General features: G+C 44.3%; 2 protein-coding genes and 1 long non-coding RNA gene across 3 annotated transcripts; 1 reads left to right on the top strand and 2 right to left on the bottom strand.

Moving 5' to 3' along the window:
* Positions 1-455: 455 nt before the first annotated feature.
* Positions 456-6,819, bottom strand: LOC123050429 (uncharacterized). Its single transcript, XR_006423767.1, has 4 exons — positions 6,204-6,819; positions 3,567-5,095; positions 1,411-2,939; positions 456-777 (listed from the first exon to the last, which is right to left on the bottom strand). It is a non-coding gene; the product is annotated as an uncharacterized lncRNA (long non-coding RNA).
* Positions 6,820-6,990: 171 nt separating this feature from the next.
* LOC123050428 (uncharacterized) lies at positions 6,991-10,850 on the bottom strand. Its single transcript, XM_044473227.1, has 6 exons — positions 10,530-10,850; positions 9,386-9,523; positions 9,121-9,279; positions 8,954-9,041; positions 8,758-8,867; positions 6,991-8,316 (listed from the first exon to the last, which is right to left on the bottom strand). The coding sequence occupies exons 2-5, from the start codon at positions 9,512-9,514 to the stop codon at positions 8,863-8,865; spliced, it is 381 nt and encodes a 126-aa protein (XP_044329162.1). The 5' UTR covers positions 9,515-9,523; positions 10,530-10,850; the 3' UTR covers positions 6,991-8,316; positions 8,758-8,862.
* Positions 10,851-16,736: 5,886 nt separating this feature from the next.
* LOC123050427 (uncharacterized) lies at positions 16,737-17,378 on the top strand. Its single transcript, XM_044473226.1, has one exon. The coding sequence runs from the start codon at positions 16,803-16,805 to the stop codon at positions 17,139-17,141; it is 339 nt and encodes a 112-aa protein (XP_044329161.1). The 5' UTR covers positions 16,737-16,802; the 3' UTR covers positions 17,142-17,378.
* The last annotated feature ends 458 nt before the right edge of the window (positions 17,379-17,836 follow it).

Here is a 17,836-nt window from a genome sequence, read left to right as displayed (position 1 = left end):
ACCATGTTTAAAAGTTTGAACTCATCATTGGGCTTCACAAGAATAGAGGCAATTTCAATCACCCATGAATCAGTCAAAAGTGCCTTCCGTAGAGAAAAAAACATATTGTTTTCTTGGGGTCAAGAACTTCTGTACCATTAAAACTTAGCATTTGACTTAGCTACAAGATACATTTGATTTAACAACAAACTACATTTCATCAAATGTAAACACAAGCTGACCTGATGTCTGCTTTGTTTTCTGAAGAAAGTACAAAAATGCAAGCTGTCAAAAATATGAACCTCGACACTGGAACGATTACTAGTTAATCATGGATACAATGTTCATTTATATATCGAATCTCAAAACAATTAATTCCTGAAATCTAAACATATTTCAATTAAATTGATATTTAAAATAGTCCACGCCCACGCACCAACCCTTCCTCCCAAATGATACAAAATATGCGACCAAGATATAAGCACTGAGGGAGTGGGAGGGGTACGTACCTGAAGTGGAAGGTGCGGGAGGCGGTGGTTGTTCATAGCGGCAAGGCTCGGCGATAAGGGAGAAGACGACGATGATCAGGAGCGTGCACATGACACCGTGCACCGCTAGTCGACAAGACCGTTGTCTTCGATATCTCATGGAGATCACTGTGTTGTCACTGTCCAATGCTGACTGTCACTTCCCTAAGGTTGTCGATGGACGTCCTCCCAGAGGTCGTTCTCCCGGAATCTGAAGATCCGCCTGAATGGTGGCCACTTGGTGATGTTGGTGCTAGTGAAAGTGTCATGTCTGTCAAGATTTGTAAAGAATGCACGCAAGAAATCAAGGTCGGGTACAACTAATGGGACCAGTAAACACAAATGAGGGCAGCGAAGCGGTAGATGTGGCGGGGTACACGAAAAACATTACACATGTGACCAAAGAAATCGATAGCCATATGCTTGCATGAATAACTGAAGGAGCACAGCCATTACATTTCAGCCAAATAAAGGATTAAGGCACTGGTGCAGAAATCAACCACATATTTCAGCGCGGTCGTACCAAGAAACCAAAATTGAATACAACTCTATGGAAAAAACATCTATCACCGGACAAAACTCTAACATCTACATGTGCACCTCACCTAAAAGTGGAAATATCATTTCTTTCATAGCGTTAAGAATGTCTTGTGAACACAACTTTGCAAGTTTAATATAGCCAATAGGTCGTCATAATATATTTCAAGTATGTATAATATAAGTTGAGTCATCTATTTTGGAACGGAGGGAGTACAAAACAAGCTCCGGGCATATATATATAAGTTAAGAAAACAAAAAAAAGAAACAATCAAAGATATATGTGTATTAACCATGAGTAATATCCAAAAGATGCTTAAGATCCCTATGCAGCTGCATTATGAAACAAACATGCATCAGTACTTACCTAATGTCATAACTTGTCAACAAATACAAACTCAGACTCAACTGGAATGTCTTTGGGAATGAGGCGCATACAGTAGCTGAACCATGGCCATATTTTTTGGAGTAGACCCATTCCAGAGCATGTACATGCACAAGTCTGAGCTAAACCACGTATATGATCCAGCATAGATACATGTTGACTCTCCAAGAATATCAACTTCAGAGAAAATATAAAGCATGGGAGAGTTGAAGGTGTACAGTTGAGACCACACCAGTCCATCTTCCTTTAATTTCTGTGAGGGTTCCATATTTTAAGGCAATGGCACATGTTTTATTAGGTAAAAAATGGGTAGCCAGGACCAGTATAATCAAGAAAAATAACAATCAATACATTAGCAATTTGCTGGTACTTAAAGGCCAAACATGAGTATGGCATATGACATACATATAGGGAAATAACATGCTGTCATAAGGAAAGGAGGCAGGGAGGCCATACCATGTCAGAAAAATGGTTGGAAGAGATATAATCTGCATACTCACAAATGATATATGACATCACAATTTATGTACACAATATGTTCATCTGGAACAAGTAAATTAGGCACATAAATGCTACTCCCTCCGTTCCATAATATAAGATCGTTTTGTAAGCTGTTTTAGCTTGCAAAATGATCTTAGATTATCAGACATAGGGGGTACATCAGAATTCGTAATTTACAGATGGCCATGCAAACATAGTTATAGCAAGCATAAATTAGCCACAAAGTAAACTACTACCATGTTTAAAAGCTTGAACTCATCATTGGGCTTCACAAGAATAGAGGCAATTTCAATCACCCATGAATCAGTCAAAAGTGCCTTCCGTAGAGAAAAAAACATATTGTTTTCTTGGGGTCAAGAACTTCTGTACCATTAAAACTTAGCATTTGACTTAGCTATAAGATACATTTGATTTAACAACAAACTACATTTCATCAAATGTAAACACAAGCTGACCTGATGTCTGCTTTGTTTTCTGAAGAAAGTACAAAAATGCAAGCTGTAAAAAATATGAACCTCGACACTGGAACGATTACTAATTAATCATGGATACAATGTTCATTTATATATCGAATCTCAAAACAATTAATTCCTGAAATCTAAACATATTGCAATTAAATTGATATTTAGATAGTCCACGCCCACGCACCACCCCTTCCTCCCAAATGATACAAAATATGCGACCAAGATATAAGCACTGAGGGAGTGGGAGGGGTATGTACCTGAAGTGGCAGGTGCGGGAGGCGGTGGTTGTTCACAGCGGCAAGGATCAGCGATAAGGGAGAAGACGGCGATGATCAGGAGCGTGCACATGACACCGTGCACCGCTAGTCGACAAGACCGTTGTCTTCGATATATCATGGACATCACTGTGTTGTCACTGCCCAATGCTGACTGTCACTTCCCTAAGGTTGTCGATGGACCTCCTCCCAGAGGTCGTTCTCCAGGAATCTGAAGATCCGCCTGAATGGTGGCCGCTTGGTGATGTTGGTGCTAGTGAAAGTGTCATGTCTGTCAATATTTGTAAAGAATGCACGCAAGAAATCAAGGTCAGGTACAACAAATAGGACCAGTAAACACAAATAAGGGCAGCAAAGCGGTAGATGTGGCGGTGTACACGAAAAACATTACACATGTGACCAAAGAAATCGATAGCCATATGCTTGCATGAATAACTGATGGAGCACAGGGATTACATTTCAGCCAAATAAAGGATTAAGGCACTGGTGCAGAAATCAACCACATATTTCAGCGCGGTCGTACCAAGAAACCAAAATTGAATACAACTATATGGAAAAAACATCTATCACCGGACAAAACTCTAACATCTACATATCCACCTCACCTAAAAGTGGATATCATTTCTTTCATAGCGTTAAGAATGTCTTGTGAACACAACTTTGCAAGTTTAATATAGCCAATAGGTCGTCATAATATATTTCAAGTATGTATAATATAAGTTGAGTCATCTATTTTGGAACGGAGGGAGTACAAAACAAGCTCCAGGCATATATAATATAAGTTGAGAAAAAAAAGAAACAATCAAAGATATATGTGTATTAACCATGAGTAATATCCAAAAGATGCTTAAGATCCCTATGCAGCTGCATTATGAAACAAACATGCATCAGTACTTACCTAATGTCATAACTTGTCAACAAATACAAACTCAGACTCAACTGGAATGTCTTTGGCAATGAGGCGCATACAGTAGCTGAACCATGGCCATATTTTTTGGTGTAGACCCATTCCAGAGCATGTACATGCACAAGTCTGAGTTAAACCACATATATGATCCAGCATAGATACATGATGACTCTCCAAGAATATCAACTTCAGAGAAAATATAATGCATGGGAGAGTTGAAGGTGTACAGTTGCGACCAGACCAGTCCATCTTCCTTTAATTTCTGTGAGGGTTCCATATTTTAAGGCAATGGCACATGTTTTATTAGGTAAAAAATGGGTAGCCAGGACCAGTATAATCAAGAAAAATAACAATCAATACATTAGCAATTTGCTGGTACTTAAAGGCCAAACATGAGTATGGCATATGACATACATATAGGGAAATAACATGCTGTCATAAGGAAAGGAGGCAGGGAGGCCATACCATGTCAGAAAAATGGTTGGAAGAGATATAATCTGCATACTCACAAATGATATATGACATCACAATTTATGTACACAATATGTTCATCTGGAACAAGTAAATTAGGCACATAAATGCTACTCCCTCCGTTCCATAATATAAGATCGTTTTGTAAGCTGTTTTAGCTTGCAAAATGATCTTAGATTATCAGACATAGGGGGTACATCAGAATTCGTAATTTACAGATGGCCATGCAAACATAGTTATAGCAAGCATAAATTAGCCACAAAGTAAACTACTACCATGTTTAAAAGCTTGAACTCATCATTGGGCTTCACAAGAATAGAGGCAATTTCAATCACCCATGAATCAGTCAAAAGTGCCTTCCGTAGAGAAAAAAACATATTGTTTTCTTGGGGTCAAGAACTTCTGTACCATTAAAACTTAGCATTTGACTTAGCTATAAGATACATTTGATTTAACAACAAACTACATTTCATCAAATGTAAACACAAGCTGACCTGATGTCTGCTTTGTTTTCTGAAGAAAGTACAAAAATGCAAGCTGTAAAAAATATGAACCTCGACACTGGAACGATTACTAATTAATCATGGATACAATGTTCATTTATATATCGAATCTCAAAACAATTAATTCCTGAAATCTAAACATATTGCAATTAAATTGATATTTAAATAGTCCACGCCCACGCACCACCCCTTCCTCCCAAATGATACAAAATATGCGACCAAGATATAAGCACTGAGGGAGTGGGAGGGGTATGTACCTGAAGTGGCAGGTGCGGGAGGCGGTGGTTGTTCACAGCGGCAAGGCTCAGCGATAAGGGAGAAGACGACGATGATCAGGAGCGTGCACATGACACCGTGCACCGCTAGTCGACAAGACCGTTGTCTTCGATATCTCATGGACATCATTGTGTTGTCACTGCCCAATGCTGACCGTCACTTCCCTAGGGTTGTCGATGGACGTCCTCCCAGAGGTCGTTCTCCAGGAATCTGAAGATCCGCCTGAATGGTGGCCGCTTGGTGATGTTGGTGCTAGTGAAAGTGTCATGTCTGTCAAGATTTGTAAAGAATGCACGCAAGAAATCAAGGTCAGTTACAACTAATGGGACCAGTAAACACAAATGAGGGCAGCGAAGCGGTAGATGTGGCGGTGTACACGAAAAACATTACACATGTGACCAAAGAAATCGATAGCCATATGCTTGCATGAATAACTGAAGGAGCACAGAGATTACATTTCAGCCAAATAAAGGATTAAGGCACTGGTGCAGAAATCAACCACATATTTCAGCGCGGTCGTACCAAGAAACCAAAATTGAATACAACTATATGGAAAAAACATCTATCACCGGACAAAACTCTAACATCTACATGCGCACCTCACCTAAAAGTGGAAATATCATTTCTTTCATAGCGTTAAGAATGTCTTGTGAACACAACTTTGCAAGTTTAATATAGCCAATAGGTCGTCATAATATATTTCAAGTATGTATAATATAAGTTGAGTCATCTATTTTGGAACGGAGGGAGTACAAAACAAGCTCCAGGCATATATAATATAAGTTGAGAAAACAAAAAAAAGAAACAATCAAAGATATATGTGTATTAACCATGAGTAATATCCAAAAGATGCTTAAGATCCCTATGCAGCTGCCTTATGAAACAAACATGCATCAGTTCTTACCTAATGTCATAACTTGTCAACAAATACAAACTCAGACTCAACTGGAATGTCTTTGGCAATGAGGCGCATACAGTAGCTGAACCATGGCCATATTTTTTGGTGTAGACCCATTCCAGAGCATGTACATGCACAAGTCTGAGCTAAACCACATATATGATCCAGCATAGATACATGATGACTCTCCAAGAATATCAACTTTAGAGAAAATATAAAGCATGGGAGAGTTGAAGGTGTACAGTTGAGACCAGACCAGTCCATCTTCCTTTAATTTCTCTGAGGGTTCCATATTTTAAGGCAATGGCACATGTTTTATTAGGTAAAAAATGGGTAGCCAGGACCAGTATAATCAAGAAAAATAACAATCAATACATTAGCAATTTGCTGGTACTTAAATGCCAAACATGAGTATGGCATATGACATACATATAGGGAAATAACATGGTGTCATAAGGAAAGGAGGCAGGGAGGCCATACCATGTCAGAAAAATGGTTGGAAGAGATATAATCAAGAAGCCTCGTCCAAGCAACAATGAAAGTAACCATCTTGTGCAGGAGGAGATCATGAAGCAGAAGACACCAAGATCTTCATCATATTTTTTTCACTCCAGGCTGCAAGTAGCATCAAGTAAGTCTGAAAGATAAGTTATCATAAAGAGCTTGCTGCCAGGTAGCATAGATAGCAACAATTAATCGCCTCACACAAGACAATCGACTAAGGAATAAGTTTCATTCGCTTCGACAACGAGCACCAAAATTATCCAATGAAGTAAACTAAACATTGTAGTTCCAAATCAATTACCGTTTCATCTGAAAAGGAGCTCAGCCCCGACAAACTGTTGGTGATTGGAGATACTACATAGAAAAACATCACACGAGAGATAAACATAATAACTTACCTCGATAAGACAGATTGTGTATTATAGTGAATTGAAGATGAAATGCCTAAGCAATTATCTAGTAGGGCTGACAATTACGTGGCGAAAAAATATGTGCTACTTCAGATAGAAGTAAACATGTGATGGTTCTGATAGAAGTGCAAAGGCCTGTTAGGCAACTGAGATTAAACATTTTCAATTATAATTTACATCAAATTCCGTCCGAAATTCTTTGAAAGCTTCTACTCCCTCCGTCCCGAAATGTAAGACGTTTTTTGAGACTATGGTAGTGTCAAGAAACATCTTACATTTTGGGACGGAGGGAGTATCATATGGTAAACAAAATAAAATATAATCAGATCTATGTTTACAGCAGGCTCATGACATCAGGATATAGGTAGCTGCATAGAATAAGTATTCTTTAAGGTACACTTATAGTTTGTACCATCTAAAACATAAAATAAATATTCAGCAAGATATAGTTAAGTCATATATGAAATACTCCAGTACAAAGAGACTACATGGAGAAGGAAATTAACAAAGCTACAACTTGCATGGACATACTAACAAATTGATAAATGTAGTGAACCAGGATGTTTGATAATTAAAATCAAGCGGCCATGTTCTACTCAACAAGCTATACAGCAATATTGTCAGTTCTATCATCACACTGATTACACGATAGATGCATTGTTCTAAGAAAAAGGTATCCAGAAGTGAAAAACTAATTACATTTTTTTTCAATTCAAATCACCAATATAGTACTAATGGCATAAGTTGCATTACCTGCCTCATTGTAGAGCTAGAAGAAGTTTGTAGCCATTGATTATAGGAATTAAAATAGTCACCTTCAGGTGCCGTGCCGATTTTCTAAGAGAACCAGCTCATCAAAAAGAAGGCGAATTGATTTCAACATCTTATAAAATTGTGAAAGGATAACTCTGCAATTCATCAAGTTCTATATGAATCATACATTAATAACTGTGCAATGATATGTACTTCAAAAGCATAAATAGAGTGTACACACAAACTGAAATGGCAATTCCATTTCATTCTAATACCAACACATCAAAAGTGATAGGCTCGTAATGTCAAAAACACATCAAAAGTGACCAATTGATAGCTGGAAGAAATAACAAATGATATTTTAGAAGATCAATAGTAGTTTAAATATTATGACTGAAAGCAACCAATTTGAGATATATAGGAAGAAGGATGTTCTTCGTGCTCTTCTTCTGCAGGACCATCCATCAAATTGGAAGTTTGAAACTCATCAAAGAATCGGCACATGGAGCTGAAAACAAAATAAAATAGAGCTGACCGGACGAACGTTTCATTCAGCAGATGGACATCACCACATCAGACAAATGATCAAATCTTCCTTGCACTCTCTACTCTAAGACTGCTATTTCGTAAGTGCAAGCTTTTTCCTATGGAAGTATGGATGCTTTCTTATAACTGTCTATAGACCCTTAGCAGCTGGTGTTTTCAACGGACCGACCACCATAATAAAGGAGAGAAACAGGGAGAACCAGAACAAAAAATCGAGACGCCAATTGAGATGGATAGGGCTCATAGAGAGGGTCTTCTCATTGCCGCATCATCGACATTCGCCGGAGTCGCCCACGCATACTCTTCGACGGCCCCGACCTCCTCTTGTGGTTGCCGTCAGCCGTCGCCTCATTCACCCCTTCTATTTTGTGGCTTCAGCCCTGAACACAAACAGAAGATTCAGCTAGTGATACTCTAGATCTAACAATAGGTGCAACAAAAAAGTGAACTTGGCATACGTCCATGCTCAATAGATGAAACGCGACAGAAAGATAAACTGGAGTTGTGAGTATTACCACCAACAAATGAAGTGCCATTACAATATTCTCCTATGAGCAATGTAGAAGGAAATGATGATGTGGAGTACAATACACAGACATGACATATTATTTTAGATCAGAGAAAAGAGGAAACATAAAAAAATTCAAAGATAACTGTAATGTTAATTCCTTGCTGCAGTTTAAATAACCTGAACTAATCAATCTTTTTAATGGCTGCAATCAACCACTATTGCCATAGTAAATCGAGACTAATTTTCTTACATACATTGAGATAAATGTAGACAGGAGAAAAATGATATGGGAGCCAAGCTCACAACTTACCAATCCTAAACCTCCAAAATTTGCATGAGAACCACACAAAACAAAGCATCATGATCATGAAAATAGTGAGGAATTCATACATCATAGACGCGGTTGAAGCATAACTCAACCTGCCGATCAAAACAGAGGAAAGGAGAACAAACAATCAGGAAGGTGCGAGATGGCTGGGATCGAAGACGGAGTAGTAGCACCAAACCTAGCAGAGAACATTCACCGATGTGGCTCGAGCTCCTCCTAGGGTCGCTGCAAAACACATGGGGATGGAGGGCGGGGAGAAGACGGAGCTGCGCCAGCCACCGCAAACAAAGAATATGAGGCGAATTGGATAGGAACGAGGCGTGGAGCAGTGGTGGCGGCACTGACCTGAGCACAGGGAAGGCGGCGGAGGAAGGAGAGAGCGGCGGTTGCGCGCGGATCTGGAGCTGCCTCTTCATCCGCACTACCCCGCATCTCTGCATCTCGCCGCCTCGACCTAGGGCCTCTATCGGCACCTCGATGCCATCCCTTCCTTGGTCTATAAAGCTGAATTGCATGAAAGTTGAATCTATGGATGTCCTAACCTCTATCTGGAAGTTAGATTGGTTGATTGATTGTTTAAGTATTATTCACAAAAAGAAGAAAAGTGTACCTGTGTTGCCAAACGAGTTCGAACAACATCCAACGGGTAAGTTACAGATGCAGCTGTCACTCCCGCTAGACCACCACCAAGTAAACGTACGACACTAACATAATTTGGGTCATCTAGGCCAGGCACCATTCCGAGAAGCTGCAACCGTTATTCAAAACTCATCAAACTATAACAAAAAGCATAAAGTCATGAACAATCTTACAAGTTAACATACTGAAACTTAGTGCTGATCTTTTTGTATCGCTCATAAGAATAGAAGCTCATGGCGGAATAAGGTAATCGATGTACAATGGTGACAAGATTGCCTTTCCAAAATGCCCCAAACAATCCGCAAAGCCACGTGCCATATACTACACTTCCTTAGAGCTGCAGCATCTGAATGCATACCTGCCACCTGTCGGATCAGTATGTCACAAGCTCGTATAACAAACTTCATCATCAACATATGGGTTACGTGACCCAAAAATAATGTTGTTGGGTTCATATTCAAGAACAATTTCAAGAGACTGCAATTTTGTAGCTATGAACAGCGTATAATACAGAAAATTCACAGCCAAGGCTGAACTTCGGATGATGATTGGACACTATATAAGCAGAGTGTTGTAAATGAACAGCAATAAGTAGTTCATAACTGTCAACCAGGGATATACAGTTTGGAGCAATCAGTTAAAAGCGAGGAAAGAATCTATATATCGCATTCAGGGAACTAAGTTAATAGTATCAGCATCAAATTTCCTTTGAAAAGCCTACGTGTGAAGCCAGAAGCACACCGGCAAACCGAGAAAGAAGGAAATTCTTCCTTCACGCTCAGATAACCCCATTAATTGCTACAATCCCGACGTTTTCCTCATGCTTTTCGCCCCTAAATTCCTTGGATGTCAGGGCACGCGGAATCCCACACATTCAAAGGGGGGTTCCTTTCTCGTCAAATCATGTCCTGGACACAGAATCTCGCAAAATCGAAAGGACAGCTCTAATTAGTCCTCGCCGGAGATTCGTGTGGTCTGAAATCCCCCCCTCGAGGCACAAATTCGCAGCTGCGGAAGCAAGATGCTACCCTCCCCTGTCCCCTCTGAGCTCCCAACCCGTCCATGCACACGAGAACGCGGGAGAAAGGAGGGGGTGTGGGGGAAGCCTTTTTTACCTGGAAGAGGATGGTGAGGCGGGCGAGGGGCGTGGTGCAGGTCTTGCTGACGACGCCCGCGAAGCCTCCGGCGGCAAGGTGCGCGGCGGTGCCGATGTGGCGCTGCTGCTGCTCCTGGCGGGGGAGGCCGAGACGGCGCCGCAGCCGTCGAGGGCCACGCCGCCCACCCGCGCCTCGTTTTGCATCGGCGGGTTCGGCGGGGAGGGTGGGACGGGTGGGGATTGTGGCTAAGCTTGGGTCGCTCGCGGGGGTGGTGCGGTGTGGATGGCGGACGGACGCGTGCCAGGCAGAATAGCACGCCTTGACGCCAAGACGAGAAGGTTTGAACAAGAGCAGGTTTCAGGTTTCAGGAGGGCGCCTTCTCTGATGGCCATAGATGGCGGAGCAAGGATGGTAGCGGCGGCTGTGGCGGTGCCGGCGGGAACCCTAGCCGCCAGTCGGGGTGGAAACAAGAAGATGCGAGAGGAGGAGGAAAAAGAATGCTTTGTGTCTCTCTCTTTTGTCCCCGCTCACGGCACGATTTTCTTTTCTCCCTGCAATCTCTTTTTGTCTCTAGCGATCCCACGTAGCAGGCGCGAGCAACCCTCCTTGATGCACACCTTATTGTTTTGGATGGATGGGTACAGTTTCTGTCACTTACATATGACTTTTGTAATAGACCGTTGTTTAGTTTAGTTTATCCTAATACAAATGCCTACAACGAAGTAACAAAATCATAAAATCTACTCTGTGTGACATTACGTGCTAAGCGCCATTGCTTATATCCGATTTTGATTAACATCGATAATAATTTTTAAGTTTTGTGAATAACTAGAAGTGTATCTTTTTAAATGGAACATTTTTGGGGAATTTTTTCTCATTTTGATAAAAGCATGAACATATTTAAAACACAAGCATTTGACGTACTCCCTCCGTCCTTAAAAAATGTACTTCCAATTTTGTTGGAGGGTTAAACTATCTCAAAGTTTGACTGAGTTTGTGCAAAATTATATCAATGTTTGTAAAACTAAATAGGTATATGATGAAAATATATTTAATCATGATCTAATGCTACTCATTTGATGGTACAAGTGTTGTTGATGTATTATTGTATAAATACGGTCAAATAATAACTATTTTGACTCTTCAACAAACTTGGAAGTACACTTTTTAAAGAACGAAGGGAATAGATGTTAGGCTCTTTTTCTCTAGAAAAACACACATTGCGGAGACCAAAACCGCGCATATCACAGGGTGTTCGGCGACTTAAACAAATCGGTAAGTGGAGTGGCCGGAACGTACACCTATCTACACGCCTCCTAGGATCGAAATGCCCAGCATCCCATCTCTTTTCCCCTTCCCCTGGGCGCTTCGTTCTCATCCCATCTAGCTTAGCTAACCACTGCAACCATTGGACACTTGTGATTGATAATAGCTCTAACAGTATAATTGAATTTTATTTTTTTCCCCTTCGTTCTCATCCCATCTAGCTTAGCTAACCACTGCAACCATTCGTTCTCATCCCATCCCAGCATCCCATCTCTTTTCCCCTTCCCCTGGGCCGCGCTATTTATTAATCACTCAGATTTTTATTTTTTTAGGAAAATCGTGATTTTGAAAAAGTTCATTGTTTTTACGACAAAAGTTTATCATTTTGGAAGAAAAGTTCAAACACTTAAAAATAGTTCATCATTTTTTAAGGTAAGTTCACAAACTTAAGAAAGTTCCTCGATTTTGAAGGACATTTATGAAAAAGTGAAAAAAAAAGTTCCTTTAAAAAAACACAAATATTTGGAAAGAAATCATCAATATTGAAAAAAGCTCATCGATTTTGACAAAAAGTTCAGCGAGTTTGAAAAATAGGTCATCAATTTTAAAAAAAATTCACAAATTAGAATAGAAAAAGCATCAATTTTGAAGAAAAAAATCGACAAATTTGAAAAATGTTCATCAAATTTGAAAAAAAAACTCAATTTTTAGAAAAGTTCATCAAATATGAAGAAAATGTTCACGAATTTGACAAGAAGTTCATCGATAGAAAAGTTCATTGAATTTTTAAAAATTTCAACTATTTTTGTAAATACGATGAATTTGAAAAAGTTCATTGAACGAGGAAGAAGGAAAAAGAAAAATGAAAACAAAAAAGAAAAAGGGAAAACGAAATACAGGACTGGAAAAGACAAAAAAAGATGGAAGGAGGGCAGCAAGTTCGCTTGGCGAGGTAGTTACTGGAATGTGGAATAACCTGGAAATACCCGTATATTATGCACGCTCTTTTTTCTCTTTTAACAGAAAAAGAAGGAAAGCAAATGGGCGGAACCCAACTAGCAAGTCTGTAGGCGCCCGTTTGCAAAAACAATAAGAATAAGCGCCTACAACGCTAAATAGGAATCCTCTAGCTTCGTTGCCTCTTTGCGACTGCCGCCCTGCAAGCCCCCCGCCTCGGCTTTAGCCACCATCAGCTCTCACACCTGGCCTCCTTCTAATTCCTCACAAGCTCGCCCGCAGCCACCATGACCTCGAGTGCTCTCTCGCTCGCGACGGAGCGGCAGCTAGCTATCTAGCTAGCTCGCGGTGGTGGCGGCACCAGCAGTAGCTAGCTGGCTAGCTACCTCGCGGCCACACCTCGCGGAGGGTAGGGTCCGATGGTCGCCGACGTCGAGGCGTCCGGTGAGGTCGTGCTTGTGGAAGACCATGGTGGGAAGCTGAAAGTACCCTCCCGCCGACCATTTTTTATATTTTAGGTCTTTGCAAAAAATGCCCTCAATCTCGTAGATACAAAGGAAATGGCCTCGTGGATTCGGTATCTCGAAAAAAAAAATCAGGACAGCCAAATTTAGGAGATACTCCCTCCGTCCTAAAATTCTTGTCTTAAATTTGTCTAGATACGGATGTATCTAAGACAAGAATTTTGGGACGGAGGGACTATATTCAGAACGGGTTTACATCCCGCAGACCAACGGTTATCGGATGGTCAAGTTTGCTGGATATGCCAGAGATGGTCTTACGAGACATAAACCACCTGCAAATCTGCAATGCAGTTTTATGCAAAGAGCAGCTAGATTTGCTATCTATACAAAATCCAACGGCTCACAGCGTCCTAAGGAACCACACAATCCGTATGCTTGGACCTGATTGGTCGAGGCCAGGGGCCCATCCATCCACACACGCGCACGCAGTTGTGTAATCGCGACGCCCCTGCGTGACACGGTACTGCGTTCTCCGGCCTCTCTCGGTCCTTTCTCTTCGGAGGCCAACTCGACCGCTCGACTCCATTCTGTTCGGTCCGTTTGTTTGAGATAAAACGGACAAACGAAGCGGCCCAACACGCGACGGCCCAAACCTATCTGATCCGTTTTGTATCTGAGCCGATCCATTTCGAGCGCAAACTTGCGCCGTGTTTAGGTCGCGGCGGACACCAAACGGATGCGCACCTCGTCCGCGTCGGGGCCGCGTGGCAGGCGGCCACCTACCTCCCATCCGCTCACATCAATGCGCACGAGCGGGCGGCCCTACCTGTCATCCGCACATCGAAAGGTCGCCGTCCTTCTTTAAGTGGGAACCGTGGACCGGGCGTCGTCCACGCTGCCCCACGCCACCCTGCGGCCTCCTCAAAACCCGACAGCGCCAAACCCTAGCCCTCCCTTGTTCTCGAGCTCGCCGGCCGGCCACCTCGAAGCCAGGGGCTTCTCGAACCGCAAGGGGAAGCACGATCGTGAGGCCGGCTCCTCCTCGGGGTGCCGCCGCGGCTCCGTGAAGAAGGAGGAGCCCGCGTCACCGCCGTGCTCCTCCCGTCGAGCCCCCGCGCCGGCCCCCTTCACCATCAACCCTAGGCCCGCCGGCGAGCGCGACCGGCAGTACCTCGCGGCGGACGTGTGCCGGCGGTACTGGGATACGAGGACGCCGGTCCCGTGGAGCGACGTCCACCTCCCCAACGGATGGCACCTCAGCGCCGACCGTGTGCCGATCCCGCCGGTGCCGGCGAGCGGCCGTGCGTGCGGCGATGAGATCGAGCACCGCTGCCGCCTCCTCCCCGACGACCTGTACTACGACGACAGGTACGCCCCCGACTCCGTGCTCTGGGACACATGGCTCCAGGACGAGCACGACACGCGCCGCGCGTCCTACTTCGCCGACACGGTGTCGGGGCCGCGGCGGCCACGACGAGAGGTGCGCGGGACGTACGCGGGTGCGCGGCCTCACGCCCACGCTGTCGCCTTCCCCGTCTCCGTCGCCACCTCCACCTCCTCGCATGACAGCGGAGGAGGAGGCCCGGCTCATGCAGCGTGTCATGGAGGACTCCATGAACACGCACGACGAGCGCCAGTGGGACGGCTTGGAGGAGGCGCTGGCACTCTCTGCCGCCGGCGACGTCCCCTTCCCCGAGATGGAGATGGCGGCCGTCAAGGAGGAGGAGAGGAGGGAGGAGGCGATGGAGGTGGAGCCGGTGGCCGCGTTCCACCCCGGCCTGGTGGGCCAGCAATGGAGCTGGTCGTGCACCGCGCCGGAGATGGCCGACGCCGTGGGAGGCGTGAACTGGTGCCCCACGCCGCCGCTGTCACCGAGCGGGAGGCGTCACCACGGGAGGTGGTCGTGCAGGCACCTCCCGCTGTCCAGCCCGCCTCCGTCTACCACGCACCGCCGGCCCACCTCTAGACGCCGCCGGCCTACGTGGACCTCGTCAGCGACGACGACGACGCCGGCGGCCGCTGAAGACGACGACGGCGACGGCATCGACGGGCACGGGCAGAAGCGCGTTGGCGGCGGCCATTTTTTATTTTCTTTTTTATGTTTAATTATGTCAAGTTGGACGTGAAACTGGGCCATTTTGTGGCCGTGGCGACCCTAACTAAGTTTTATGTTTATTAAACTGCGCTTATTTATTTTTTTAGTCATTTTATTTACGTTTTTCTGTTTTTTTTTAAATCATGTCCATCGCGGACGTGATTTGGGGTGCGGCCGCGCGGTAGGCACACGCACGACCCAATGGACAAAACCGAACACGGACGAACCCATCGGCGCTTCAAAAGGACAAAATTCGACCAAACCGGACTTCCGTTTGGGCGCGGTGGAGTTGGCCTAACGGCTCAATCGCCCATCGTCGGCTATGGCTGCGTCCTTGACCTCCAGCGCCGGCCAGCACGTCGAGCGTGCCGCCGCCTCTTCACGCGGGTTTGAGCTCCGCTCCGCCGCCAAGCGCGCTACTAGCGGTACTACGAGCCCGCCAGCCTCGGCTCCAGCACTGGAAGGTGCGACGCTACGCGACGGCAGCGCATCCCCGACCACGGTGCACAAGAGCGCGTGGGTCGTACAGTTATCCTCTGACGGGATAAAATAAAGAAATGAGACGATCCAAAGCAATGGGCAGAGGCTTTGTCATCATGCACATATATAGAAGAGAAAGTATGTTTTTGGTCCCTTAAGTTTCCAAAAAATACAGACTTGGTCCTTTAATTTTTTTGGTATACATTTGGTCCCTCAAGTCTCAAAACCGGACAAGTTTGGTCCTAAACCAGATTTTGACCCCGTTGACCGGGTTTGACTGCCACAAAACCGCCCGATGAACAGTAAATTCGAGTTTAAAAAAACTTCAAAAAAATCTGAAATTTTTTGCGGTCCAATATGCTCACATGCGGACCCCAAAAAAATTCAGTTGTTTTTGAAGTATTTTTTAATTCGAATTTACTGTTCATCGGACGGTTTTGTGGCGGTCAAACCCGGTCAACGGGTCAAAATCTAGTTTAGGACCAAACTTGTCCGGTTTTGAGACTTGAGGGACCAAATGTATATCAAAAAATTTTGAGGGACCAATTCTGTACTTTTTGGGAACTTGAGGGACAAAAACATACTTTTCTCTATATAGAATATCACCAAGTCCAAGAATAAATGAATTAGACATGAGGAATATAATTACTAGATCCAGATCCAAGCTTTGCTAGGGTGGTGATGTCGTTCCGTTCATCCTTAATCACGCCATTCTGCAGTATTTATTCCCGGATAGATGGCCATTAGTAGCTAATGAAGCGCGACACGAGGATTACTATGTCTGGTTAGGTGGCGATTGATAGCCCACGTGATCAAGCATAGTAGCCAGCAACTGGTAGCCCACGTGATCAAGCATGGTAGCCAGCGTAATGTCTAATCGAGTCCAGCTAGGACCCCAAATGCCCACACCTATCTAGCTAGCTCTATAAAAGCCCCGGCAGACCTCTACACAAAAACAACCCACACCAGGCATAAGCGGTGAGTGAGTGCATCGACCTTCCATCAGCTATATCCTAGGTCGATCTGATCATGGCAGCAGCAATGTTCCCGAGGCTCGCTGCCATGGCGGCGCTGGTCGCCCTGATGTGCGCCGTCGCTGTGGCCCAGAAGGTACCTGCCATAGGCGGTGCGCCGGTGTGCGACGGTGTCGATCAGAACGTCGTGAATGCGTGCTTCAAGAGCTTCGGAGAAGGTAACAAAGATGCCACTGCCGACAGGATTATTTCGGGTAAAGTCAGTCAGGTTCAAGTGGACTGCTGCGTCGCCTTTGGAGGCCACTCATGCCTCTGCAAGATGAAGAAGGCGTGGAAGGCTCCGGCTCAAAGCAAAAGTGCCCAGGTGGAATGCGTCAAGCAAAAGGCCTGCTAATGAGCGCGTGGGAGGTCTCTTCGTGCATGCAAGACCTCTAGTTCGTTGGATATGTGTGTTTCTTGCATGTTGGTTTCAAGCGGTGGATGTTCACCTGCTCCTTCTTGCTTTTATTTGTTTGTGTGTGTGTCATGTGAGTGTGTTCTGTTTTTCTACGTATGAGAACGTTGATCGGTCGGTTGTGTCTTTTTTGTTTGTATCAATCAGAAATAAATGTGGGTGAGATTTCTTGTTTCATCCTGTTTTGTTCGTATATTATTTCATGCATCCAAAAATATATTATAACACTAGCAAACGTCAAATACGGAGTTAATTAGTACATGCACACTAGTCTCAAAAAAATATTAATACATGCACACTACCTCTGCGCAGCAGAGCGCAAATCCTTAGAGGCTAGTTCTTACTTTCTCTTGAGCAATCGGCATGGCGGATAGATTATACGTGCCCCGTCTCTGTCGATGTGGATCAAGTGGCCAAAGTGAACTTCGATCTCCATGCTGTCTGCACCATCCGCTCAGGTCCAACTTGACGGGAATTAGACGCAACACTAGCTCACAATCCAAGCAGTCCTGGTCGGCTGGCGCGCCGCGAGCCGTGCCGTTCGTGCAACAAACCTCCGCTGCGCACGTGGGTGGCGGCCATGGCCCAGGTGTGCGCCACCTTAGCTTGCAGATGCAATCACTAGTAGGAAAAGG

Source organism: Triticum aestivum, chromosome 2D (assembly GCF_018294505.1).
Source record: "Triticum aestivum cultivar Chinese Spring chromosome 2D, IWGSC CS RefSeq v2.1, whole genome shotgun sequence".
Lineage (NCBI taxonomy): Eukaryota > Viridiplantae > Streptophyta > Magnoliopsida > Poales > Poaceae > Triticum > Triticum aestivum.
Note: the sequence above shows the minus strand (reverse complement) of the source record. Positions and strands in the feature narration are given on the sequence as shown.